At 42.1% G+C, this 12,703-nt stretch overlaps 1 protein-coding gene across 9 annotated transcripts in view; it reads left to right on the top strand.

The window, feature by feature from the left end:
- The window catches only part of CHRM3 (cholinergic receptor muscarinic 3), a 540,213-nt gene extending 527,836 nt beyond the window's left edge, over positions 1-12,377 (top strand). For all 9 annotated transcript variants that reach the window (XM_070471022.1, XM_070471023.1, XM_070471018.1 and 6 more), the window contains one exon: positions 8,369-12,377. In XM_070471022.1, the coding sequence (XP_070327123.1) occupies positions 8,388-10,160 (1,773 nt within the window). In that variant the 5' untranslated portion in view covers positions 8,369-8,387 and the 3' untranslated portion in view covers positions 10,161-12,377. The remainder of the gene's footprint in view (positions 1-8,368) is intronic.
- Positions 12,378-12,703: the final 326 nt, after the last annotated feature.

The raw sequence follows: 12,703 nt of genomic DNA, 5'->3' as shown, positions 1-12,703 counted from the left end.
AAGCACAGTCTTTGAAATAAATAGCAATGAATTTGCAGGATGTTGAAACCCTACTGAATTTATCTGCAGTCATGAGGGTTTGCAGTGGAAGCAAATCCAGCAGCTGTATACTGTTCCTGTTTTTCCCTCAGAAAAGGACCACATGGGGAGTGTGTGGACTCCAGGGGGCAAACTGGGCTTGCAGATATTTAGAAAGAACATCTTCACCTATGTTTTCTCATTTCTTGTCATACCTCTAGAAGTTCTAACAACAGAGATTTTAGGCTTGGGAGTACTGAGGCAGACGACCATTAGTCCCATTTAAGTTTTTGTTTTTGAGGTAAAATCATGTTATTTTAGTAGCAATTGCTATGCCTGGGCAGTGCTGATGCAAGAACTTTTCCAAGCATCCTTCATTTTTGTTGTCAAATTGAACAAAACCTACAAAAGGTGGCAACCAAGGGAGGCAGCACGATGCATCCACTTTTTAAAAACAAGCTTTGTCCTCTTAAAATGAAATTCTGTTCCAGTTTTGGCTTCTGAGATGTTCTGTTGGCGCCAGGAGTGACTGCACCATATTAGGGCTCATCTGTTCTCCCTGCGGCTTGGAATGAATCACACGAGCTAAGTTCACAGAGTTTGGTTCTGACTGTGCGCGTCTGAAAAGGTCGGATGCCCTTTAAAGACGTGTTTGATTGCCTAGCGTGTGTTGATCTCGTTTGATATCCTCCACGGACTGCGTGACTGAGCTAAGCTGAAGTTTCCCTGTCTCCAGCCTGGGGAATCAGGCGGCGCTTCGGCGCCTGCCGGGGTGGTTGTTCTCCGAGTCAGCTCTGCCACCTAGTGGCCAGCGATGGCATTTCCTGCGTGCGGCCAACTTCGCTTGGGAAAAGTCATTTCAGTTGTTGAATACTGTGGTAATTGTGACAGAAAACAGAGACACACTCTTAGCAAAGAAAGCAGTCCAAGGGAGACTCAAAACAAGCCCTGTAACATGATGTGTACTGGATTCCAAATATGGAAGAAGCGTATTTGCTCTTAGAGAAAAGCATGTTTGTGAATTGCAAAGATAGTTTTGGTTTCCTCCGTTCATGATTAAAACAATAATAACAGTCAAACTCATTCAGACTTATATTAAAAAGTAAGTTACACATTTTTTTCTGAGTTCAGGAGGTTTAAAAATTGAGAAGCCTCAGTCTTTTCTTCAGAATAAGCTGCCAGAATGGTCGGAGAAAATAAAGTTTGTCTCCTTGGAATCCATTATTTAAAAAGTTTTCAGATTTATATTGGCCTTGTAGGATTCTCTAAGAACTTTCACATGTGTTTTCACAGATATCAGATATTTAACCATGTATTTTTTTTTAATTTTTAAAAGTCATCTGTGTATTTTACAGATGTTTAACCCCGAATATTTTTTATTCCATAACTCGGGGGAAGGGAGGAAATTTCTTACGATTGTTCTTCACTTTCCCCTAAACTTAGTACTCTCAAATTGTTCTTTGATGTTTTCTCTTTAAGTCTTATTTTTAAATTTAAATAAAAGATGTCAAATTATCCACTGCAGTGGTTTTCAAACATGGTTAATCATGACCCACAGTACAAAATATATTTCACATCATGACTGTGTATTGAATACGTGTTTTTGTGTGTATGTGTGTGTGCACACATGCTAAACAGAACTCCTGTGAAATAATACTTAGGTCATTATGTGGTTTGTGCTCCCGTATATCCTATTCAATTCTATTTATTTTCTTGTTTATTCTCATGCTGGCCCACTTAATATTATAGCTCCTGACTTTTTAAAAAACTAAGTGAATCCATTCTTCTTGTGCTCCTAGATAGAATGTAGTGAAAACAATCTAGAAAAATATACACTCAGAGATGAAATCAAGAGCCATCCTGTATGTACAGTTGTAACTAATCCACATAAAAGAACTGTCCTCCGCCCAGAACCCAGGAGGGCTCTCGAAGGGGTTGGTCTCACCCACAGGCAGATTATGTTGTTTTGCGCTCCTTTGCCTGGGGTCTGGGGCCTGGACCACTTCAACAGCAGCACTCTAAATGTCCTAGGACCCCGGTTACCAGCTCCCACCTGAACAGGGCAGGAACCTGCTGTGGATCCCAGAGGGGACCTAGAGCCTGCCCCCTGCCCACTTCCGCTCCTACTGGATGACCCCGTTTGCCGTTATGCAGGCTGCACTCCTAGAATTCCTGCCTGGGACCACTTATGAAGTATTAAAGCAGCAGGTTTACAGGCATCTCTGGTCCCAGCATCTGTTTATTCTTGAGCATACAAAAGCGAAGTTTCCCTTAGTTCGCCTCCTCTCTGACATAAGTCACTTCAGTGAGAATCAGCTCTGAACTCTCTTGACTCAAAATTTACTACCTATACAGCATATAAGCTGTTGAGTCAGGATGAGTAAGAGAGTATGGAGCATAGAATTGATCATCTCTTCTCAGAAAAAGCACCTTAAACCAAAGACATTAGTCCAGGTTTATCATTGTTTCATTTGAGTCTCACCTAGAACCCCTGATTCTTAGAAAGTCACATGTACTTATAAAATGATCACTACACAAGAAGAAAGGGATTGAGTGACTGTCATATCTAATGACTTCTAGTAATATTTTTATTATATTCCTTATGAACTTTTGATCAGGTTTTTCTGATGTCAAACTGTACACCAGTAAGACATCCTCCCAGAGCAGCAGGATCCCTTTTATGAGATGAATCTGGAACAGTGACACGGAGTCCAAAGAGACAATCATGGAAAATGTCTCAGGTACAGGGACCTGAGTGAAGGTTGGGAGAAGTTCTTTCTCATCTGCCTAATGTTTAGGCCACTATACCATCCCTTGATGCTCAAAGATCAATGTGTCTGCAGTTCAATAGACCTTATCTCTAAAGCTCTGTCTTTACTAAGAGTATTTAAAGATCAATTGACCATATATGCATGGATTTATTTCTGAGCTTTTCTGGCTACATTAGTCTCCATTTAGGCCAGAAGAGGTGTATCTTGTTTTATTGCACTTAGCTTTACTCCTGTTCGTAGATACTTCATTTTTTATAATTGAAAGTTTGTAGCAACCATGCATCAATAAATCTATCAGAGTCATTTTTCCAATAGCATTATTTTCCAATTAAGGTATGCACATTGTTTTTTCAGGCATAGTGCTAGTATACACAGCATCTGGAATTTTAAGTGGTATTAGATATTGAATTAATGTTGAATTATAAAAAGAACAGCTACCACTGGTAAGTATGCCAAAGAATTCAGCTCAAATATCACTTAACAGTTCATGATTCACAGGCTTTCTAATGATGAGTCAAAAAGCCCCTAATGCCTGGAACACTAGGGCAGGTATTTAATGAACACATTATAAATAGCTGGTCTGAACTGTAGGTGTCTTTCATCAATTCTTGTTCCTTTTATATTCCATATTCCAATAAAGCATAACTGGACTGGAATAGTATACAACTTGTGGTGCTCCTGACGACTCACAGAAATGAACTGAAAGAGAGAATTGGTCTCTAGCTTATTTCCAAAATTCCTACTTATATTCTTTACCATTATATCAGATGAGCAAAATGAGTTGATATTGAATTTAAACATAATGTGTTACTTCCAGGGAGCAATTTGACATTGCCTAAAAATTATGTGCTTTTGAAAATTATTTTATCCATGTCCTGTTTCTCATCTAAGGTGTAAGTCCATGGAAGGCAGAGTCTTGACTTATTGAATTCAGTAGCGCTGATCTTAATGACCTAAAGCTAGTAGTGGTCCAGTGAAAACTGCTGATATTGCACATGACTGTCATGTTAATAAGGACCCGTTCAGGTGCAGGTGACAGTAACCTTTCTCAGGTAGACCAGACCGCAAAGGAAGTGGTTAGCTTATATAACTGGCAAATTCAAAGTGGTGGGGCTGTCTTCAGGAATGACTTGATCCAGGTTTGAAAGGCCATCATGATCACATCATCTCTGTTCCCTCACATTCCTTCCCATCTCTCTCCTTCCCCCATATCTTTCCTCTGTGTTTACCTGCTTCACCAATTTTTCATGCGGGTGTAAATAGTCAGCAGCACCCAAGAATCCCAAGGAACAGAGAATCACCCTCTTTCTTGCCAGCATCCATATCTATTCCCCAAAGTTATTCTTACTGCTCCTGTTTGCATGTTCTTCAGGCCCATAACTAAGGTAGAGGCATCAGAACCATGTGATTGATGCCCATCCAGACATATGTGCCGTGGATGACAGGCCACTTCCTAAAGAATGACTGAAGGAAAGACAAATAACAGACATCCACTGCATGGTCTTGATAAAAAGCAAAAGACAAAGAAGACTGATATATTATCTTTTTATATAAAGCACTGGGATTATTAGCCATGGTATTTATTTATAATAATATCAGCATGGCCTAAGTGATGAAAATAGTTCTGCAGGATGTGATCAATTCCATATGACATGGGAGCGGAAACTTAGTGTTTAAGGCACTTTAAAAGGTGCTATACAAGATTACATGAGATTCAGGGCACGCCAGTGACTGGAGTGAGGCGGGAGTAAGATGAAGCAAGGAATGTAAAATCAGCTGAATACAACCCCAGCGGTGGACAAGGAGACATGTTTTCATATTTTATTTATTTATGCATGGATTTTTGGCTGTGCTGAGTCTTCGTTGCTACACTGGCTTTTCTCTAGGTGTGGCTAGTGGGGGCTGAGACTCTCCATTGTGGTGCAGAGGCTTCTCATTGCAGTGATCTCTCGCTGTGGGTTGAGGGCTCACTAGGGGCACCTCCCAGGCTCCGGGGTACAGGCTTGGTAGTTATAGCGCACAGGCTTAGCTGTTCCGTGGCGTGTGGGATCTCCCCAGACCGGGGTTCGAAGCCGTATCTCCTGCATTGGCAGGCAGATTCTTAACCACTGAGCCACCAGGGAAACCCTGACAAGGGGGCTCAGCTGCTGTGTCCAGGAAGCTGTGGAGTGAAAGGTGGTGGGAATATAAAAGCTACTCAGAGAGCACAGATCTTCCTCAACTTATGATAGGGATACTCCTGATGAACCCATTGTAAGTTGAAAATGTTGTTAAGCTGAAAATGCGTGTAATACACCTAACCTACCTAACATATAGCTTAGCCTAACCTACTTAGGACACTCTCACATGAGTCTATGGTTGGACAAAAACATCTCACACAAAGCCTATTTTATAATGAACTTGAATGGTTCATATTCCTGACTGGATACTGTACTGAAAGTGAAAGCCAGAATGGTTGTCTGGGTACAGAATGGTTGTTAGTATGTCAGTTGCTTACCCTCTTGATCATGTGGCTGACAGACCTGTGGCTCTCCGCCGCTGCCTCATATCATGAGAAAGTCCTATAACTCATATCACTCACCTGAAGAAGACGTCAAAATTCAAAGTATGATTTCTGCTGGAATGCATATCACTTTTATATCATTATAAAGTCAAAAATCTGGGAATTGTCTGTATATAAAAAATTAGCAAGGGTATGGTGTCTGAAAATGAGAAAGAGTGATAGAAAAAAAGAATCCTTATCTGAAGAAACGTAGTGGAGGACTTTGGAGATGCATCCTCAACCCCTTAATAGAAAACTGGTCATTAATTTCCTAGACAGATTATTGAGCAAAGGTGTCTCACTAAAGACAAGGCTGATCTCATATATGTAGCTATAGGTGCAGTGGAGGAGGTTCCACGGCAAACACCTTTAGAACTATGCCAAACTGGGATCCGCATGGAGAAGGGAGAGCATATTGACTTTCCATATATGTACCTCGGAAAGTGAAAGCAAAAGTCGCTCAGTTGTGTCTGACTGTTTGTGACCCCAAGGAATTCTCCAGGCCAGAATACTGGAGTGGGTAGCTGTTCCCTTCTCCAGGGGATCTTCCCAACCCAGGGATCAAACCCAGGTCTCCTGCATTGCAGGCAGATTCTTTACCAGCTGGGCTACCAGGGAATCCCTATGTACCTTGGAAGAAATCATAAATGCTGTTGAGTACCCCAAACAGCATGTAGCCCTTCCTAAATATGGACATCCCTTTGAGAGGGAGCTGGAGATATAGATGAGCTGACAGCACCTAATAAAACCCAGAAAAATAAAAAGAAATGAAGAAAAAAAAAAACCCGCAGCAATTAGTGCAATGTAGATTGCATGTATGCGAAAATAGTGATGGATTATACAGTTTTTAAACTATTCTTCTATGTAATAATGCATTCTATCTAGACTAGTTACAATATTCTACTATTGCAAATGGTACTGAAGTGAATGTATGTATTTATGAATGTAAAGGTGTGTGTGCTTGCATATGTCCAATCGTATATGCATACACATGATTCTATGAATCTCACTGCACTCCTTTGAGAGGTGCCCTGACCTGCAGTATCTAAAGGCTTAATTTAGGACTCTTACCATGTGCATATGTCAACATATTTGCACTGTAAATGTTTACAGTTGAACACTTTCAACCAAGAGCCACAACGCACTAAACTGTGGTCTCAATAGAATTTTGCTGTGATTCTCAAATGTTGCATTTTTGGTGTGACACTCATTGAGGGATGATTCACTGAATAAAGTCCACAGAGATTGGTGCTATGAGAATCCCAGAGTCAGCTGTGATGTGAAAGTACAAGCCTGGAGGTTCTAAGAGGTTGAGGCAGGTCTCAACATAAGGCTTTCCCTGACAGCACAGAGGGTCTTACTAGAGATGCCTTCATTGTAACCATTCTTAGTCATTCACTTATTTTGGTAACAAGTGATTGACAGAACTAATTGCAAAAAAAAAAAAAAGTGATACAAATGAATGTGTTTACAAAACAGAAACAGACTTACAGATTTTGAAAACAAATTTATGGTTACCAAAGTGGAAATGTGGGTGGGGGGGGGATAAATTAGGAGTTTGAGATTAACATATATGTACTACTATATATAAAATAAATAATCAACAAGGACCTACTGAATATCAAACAGGGAACTCTATTCATATTCTATAATAACCTCTGTGTGAAAAGAATCTGAAAAAGAATGAATATATGTGTATGTGTAACTGAATCACTTTACACCTGAAAGTAACACAATATTGTAAATCAACTATACTCTAATATAAAATTTAAAAATTAAAAAAAAAAAAAAAAGAACTGGGACTTCCCATGTGGTCCAGTGGTTAAGACTCTGCTTGCAATGCAAGGGCTCCAGGTTGGATCCCTGATCAGGGAACTATATCTCACAAGTCACAACTTTAAAAAACATTCTGCATGCCACAGCTGAAAAAGATCCCATGAGCTGAAACTAAGACTCAGTGCTGCCAAATTAAAAAAAGAAATTTTTTTTCAAAGAACTAATTTTAGTGTTTTAGTGTTGCAACTATTTATTGCATGTGTGTGGTACTAAATGCATTTTCATAACTAGAGATAATGTATCTAAATACTAGAAATATTCAGAACTGGTTCAGTTCAGACTGTTCAGTTCAGAACAGTCTCATCAGGGTTCTGCATATTATCAAGCATAAGATGGCTGCCTTGTATACTGTTCCCAACCATTCCAAAGAACCAGTACATTCTTTTTCTAACTGTGTGTCAAAGAGAAAATATCAAGTGACGTGATTATATGCTTACTTCCCCCCTTGGTCCAGGCTGTTGTTGCTTATTCCAATGAGGCTGACATAGCTGGAATTGCCTTAGAGTTGTTATGTCTAAAGCCTGGGATAGCTAAATGCCCGGGTGTATAAAATGCAAATGAGTAAGACCAACTTCTCATGTAGCATGAGACTAAAGTGGTGCTGGATATCATATTGCATCTACAGTATTTCCCATACTTTTCAAAATATGAGAAGGAAGGAGGATTTTGTTTGATAGCGCCATCATGTGGAAGTATTTGTGGTCTGTAGAAATGTGGAAAATGTGGAGAAAAAACAGAAAGCTAAGTACATGCCAACCAGCTAATTGTGCTACCTCGAACAAATCAATCTATGCCTGCCTTGTGCTCCTCACCTTGATTTAATTTATTTATTTTTATCGAAATAAAGTTGACAACTCATGATCTTTAAAATGAGAGAATGAACCTGATGTGGAGGGCCGTCTCAGGTTCATATTAATAGGGCTCCCCTGGTGGCTGAGAATATAGACTCCGCCTGCAGTGCAGGAGACCCAGGTTTCATCCCTGGGTTGAGAAGATCCCCTGGAGAAGGAAATGGCAACCCACTCCAGTATTCTTGCCTGGAGAGTCTCATGGACAGAAGAGCCTGGCAGGCTACAGTCCTTGGGGGCACACACATCATCCGATGATATGTCTTCCATGTCTTTTAGACGATGCAATGCAGAAAACAAATCCAGTGAGGGCAGTAACGGTCCTGACTCCATCTTTTCTCTTTTCTCCCCAGACTATGTCAGAGAGTCACCATGACCTTGCACAATAACAATACAACCTCACCCTTGTTTCTGAACATCAGCTCTTCCTGGATTCACGGCCCTTCGGATACAGGGCTGCCCCCAGGGACGGTTACTCATTTTGGCAGCTACAACATTTCTCGGGCAGCTGGGAATCTCTCCTCTCCAAACGGCACCACCAGTGACCCTCTGGGAGGTCATACCATCTGGCAGGTGGTCTTCATTGCATTCTTAACAGGCGTCCTGGCCTTGGTGACCATCATTGGCAACATCCTGGTGATCGTGGCATTCAAGGTCAACAAGCAGCTGAAGACAGTCAACAATTACTTCCTCTTAAGCCTGGCCTGTGCTGACCTGATCATTGGGGTCATTTCAATGAATCTGTTTACTACCTACATCATCATGAACCGATGGGCGTTGGGGAACCTGGCCTGTGACCTCTGGCTGTCCATTGACTATGTGGCTTGCAACGCCTCCGTCATGAACCTTCTGGTCATCAGCTTTGACAGATACTTTTCCATCACGAGGCCGCTCACGTACCGAGCCAAACGAACAACAAAGCGAGCTGGTGTGATGATAGGTCTGGCTTGGGTCATCTCCTTCATCCTTTGGGCTCCTGCCATCTTGTTCTGGCAATACTTTGTTGGGAAGAGGACTGTGCCTCCAGGAGAGTGTTTCATCCAGTTCCTCAGTGAGCCCACCATCACCTTCGGTACGGCCATCGCTGCCTTTTATATGCCTGTCACCATCATGACTATTTTATACTGGAGGATCTATAAGGAAACTGAAAAACGTACCAAAGAACTTGCTGGGCTGCAGGCCTCTGGAACAGAGGCCGAGGCAGAGAACTTCGTCCACCCCACGGGCAGTTCTCGAAGCTGCAGCAGCTATGAGCTCCAGCAGCAGAGCATGAAACGCTCAGCCAGGAGGAAGTACGGACGCTGCCACTTCTGGTTCTCAACCAAGAGCTGGAAGCCAAGCGCCGAGCAGATGGATCAAGACCACAGCAGCAGCGACAGCTGGAATAACAACGATGCTGCTGCCTCCCTGGAGAACTCTGCCTCCTCCGACGAGGAGGACATTGGCTCAGAGACCAGAGCCATCTACTCCATCGTGCTCAAGCTCCCAGGTCACAGCACCATCCTCAACTCCACCAAACTACCCTCATCCGACAACCTGCAGGTGCCGGAGGAGGAGCTGGGCACGGTGGGCTTGGAGAAGAAAACCAGCAAGCTTCAGGCCCAGCAGAGCATGGATGATGGAGGCAGCTTCCAGAAAAGCTTCTCCAAGCTTCCCATCCAGTTAGAGTCTGCCGTGGACACAGCCAAGGCCTCTGATGTCAACTCCTCGGTGGGTAAGACCACGGCCACTCTACCTCTGTCCTTCAAGGAAGCTACGCTGGCCAAGAGGTTTGCTCTGAAGACCAGAAGCCAGATCACTAAGCGAAAACGGATGTCCCTCATCAAGGAGAAGAAAGCAGCCCAGACCCTCAGCGCCATCCTGCTTGCCTTCATCATCACCTGGACCCCCTACAATATCATGGTTCTGGTGAACACCTTTTGTGACAGCTGCATCCCCAAAACCTATTGGAATCTGGGCTACTGGCTGTGCTACATCAACAGCACCGTGAACCCCGTGTGCTATGCCCTGTGCAACAAAACTTTCAGAAACACTTTCAAGATGCTGCTGTTGTGTCAGTGTGACAAGAGGAAGAGACGCAAGCAGCAGTACCAGCAGAGACAGTCGGTCATTTTCCACAAGCGGGTGCCTGAGCAGGCCTTGTAGACTGGGGTGCGTTCAATAGCCGTCACCAAACGCACACATCAACCCAAAACCTTAGGAGGGAGTAAGGTGAGGGTGGGGGTGATCTCTGGCGCTGATAAACATGTTTTTATCACCCAGACGTGAAAGAAGCTGCCTGTTTCCCGGTCCATTAAATAAACCCATTTTAATGTCAAAAGTCAAATACCTATTCAGCCAAAAATAAGTAAGCTTATTACTGAATATGAAGGAATTTATTCTGAAATAGACTTTGTTTTTTCTTAAAGAGAAGGAAATAATTTTTTCATAGCAATTACACACCCAGATTGGTCTGCCTGGGTCTTTTAATTCCCATTGGCTCTGGAATCCCGGTGAGCATAACTAGCTGGCCCATTGTCACATGCTCTCCAAGGATCCCCAAAGTGTCCATCGGATCCCACGTGGAACATGTCAGGCTAGTGAATCCATGGTTCTGAAATTCTTTCATACTTTGCAAAACAACACCTCCTCGTCCCAGTAGAGCTCTCCGTCTTCTCATGGGTGTGTCATTAAACTCTCTTTGTGGACTTGATTCTTGCAAAGTACTATTTTGTGCAGTTCAAGTTTCATACAAGTAAAAGATATATAAATATATATGTAGATATGTGTGTGTGTGTGTGTGTATGTGTGTGAATTCCATGCACACACACATAGTGTATATAATATAATGGGAATTAATGAACTGGCAAATTACTCCAGCAATAGATGCTTTCAGTACTTTGGTGACTAAAGTTTCTCTAGGATCCCAACACAACGTAGGAGTGAAATAAACCCAGTCGTGTTTTGGAAGCCAGGGCTGTTTTCCTGGAGAATAGGCAGCAGACAGCAGCCAGGCCCTCTGGGCTGATCTGTGTAGGACAGTCAGCCTAGTGAGTCAGATGAGCACCATGGTCTGACCAGATTCTGAGTAAGCTGTCACCTTTGTTGACACCCTCAACAAAGCTAAATCAAATGGGGGCCCCCTCTGTGCCCAAAGAATGAGTCACATCCGAGGGTTTGAATTTCATGGTCCAAATCTGAATGTTTCCAACCAAAACCTTTGCTATCTTACCTGCTTGAAATTTAATAATAGTGTCACATTTAAATTTCATGCACAACATTACCTGGGGCAAAGCAGAAGAGACCTTGTGAGGGCCAGAGAGGAACACAGGATTCGATTTCTTGCTACTCAACATCTTTATATGCAAAAGGGCTTAAAACTTTTGTCACTTTGCTGTGGCCAGTGCTTTTGTGTGACCTTCACCCTGAATAGGTGGGGGTTGGCAAGTCCCAAATCCTCTGAAGAAAGTATTACACTCTGAAAAGTATTGCTGCAAATTGATTTCTTTAGTACGTTTCTAAAAAGTGATTTTTGTGTTCTCTTCTGAATTGACCCAAATGCTAACCGTCCTGTTTGGGGGAGGGGAGGGGCGCTGCTGTGGCTGTCATCTGTGTTGCTGCTATAGTTGTTGGGGTTCCTTTTCTCCTTTTGTGGGGGCTGCGTGGGGAGTGGGAGGGTGGGAGGTGGGGGGCTGAGGAGAAATCTTCTGTCTGTACAGGGTCTCTGTGTCGTGAACCCAGAGCCGGGTTAGAAGCTGCTTCTGTGTTCAGTGTGAGCTGGTGTTTACAGCAGATTTTGACAACAGTGGAACTGTACTCAGTTGTCTGTGTTCCTGAACTATTTAATTTCATGTTATGTTTATAAGAAGACATATTTATGCATATTTCACCAAGTGTCTATTTAATGTTGATAAATATTACTCTTCAGTCTTCAGCAATGGTGTGTCCCTTGAAAGTGATTGTTAAGGTCCACTTAAGCAATGAGTAGGGTATATTGTGCTTTCTTGTTGCTAAGAAGAGGAAAAAGTCATTCTGTTGGTGTCAGGAGGTACCTAACTCTGTCTAGGTAGTAAAAAGTCAACTGCAACTTTATCGTAATGGTTTAATACTGTTCTAGTTAAACCTGATGGGAACTGATCAAAGCAACCCTCCACCAGTGTGTTTGAAATCACATGACAAGGGGTAAAAAGAAAATCTGCATAATTGAGTCATTTTTTTTGGCCCACATTTGACCAAAGAGTAAGAAAAAACAGAGACTACTTTCTAACATGTGTAGCAGACTACAGAATGTTATATTATCAACCTGTGAAATGTCTAGTGAGCAAGTGCATCTATATTTTATTACTCACATTGGCCTGGCACTAATAAATTTGTGAATGCTGATTTAAGTCTCCCTGTACATTAGTAATTCCCATTCTCTTTGAAACTCCTATCTTGCCTTCCTCTTGAAAGGCTGTTTCCTGTATTTTAAAAAGATAGAATTAAATTTAAGACATGGAGAAACCCTAAGCTTTAGTGGAACTCTGAAGTTTAATAACAGGTATACTTAAACATGATTATCTCCTGAATCCTGTCCCTTTATGATGCTGATAATGGAAGAAATGAAAGACATTTAAGACATCAGCTCTCTTTTTGTGTTACTGGTTTAATTATAGAATTATTTTTAAATCTCCTGTGGGTGAAAACTGCTTTTAAATACTGACTGACTC

This window comes from Odocoileus virginianus, chromosome 7 (assembly GCF_023699985.2).
Source record: "Odocoileus virginianus isolate 20LAN1187 ecotype Illinois chromosome 7, Ovbor_1.2, whole genome shotgun sequence".
Taxonomy (NCBI): Eukaryota; Metazoa; Chordata; class Mammalia; order Artiodactyla; family Cervidae; genus Odocoileus; species Odocoileus virginianus.
The sequence above is the reverse complement of the archived record's forward strand: the minus strand, read 5'-3'. Positions and strand labels throughout refer to the sequence as shown.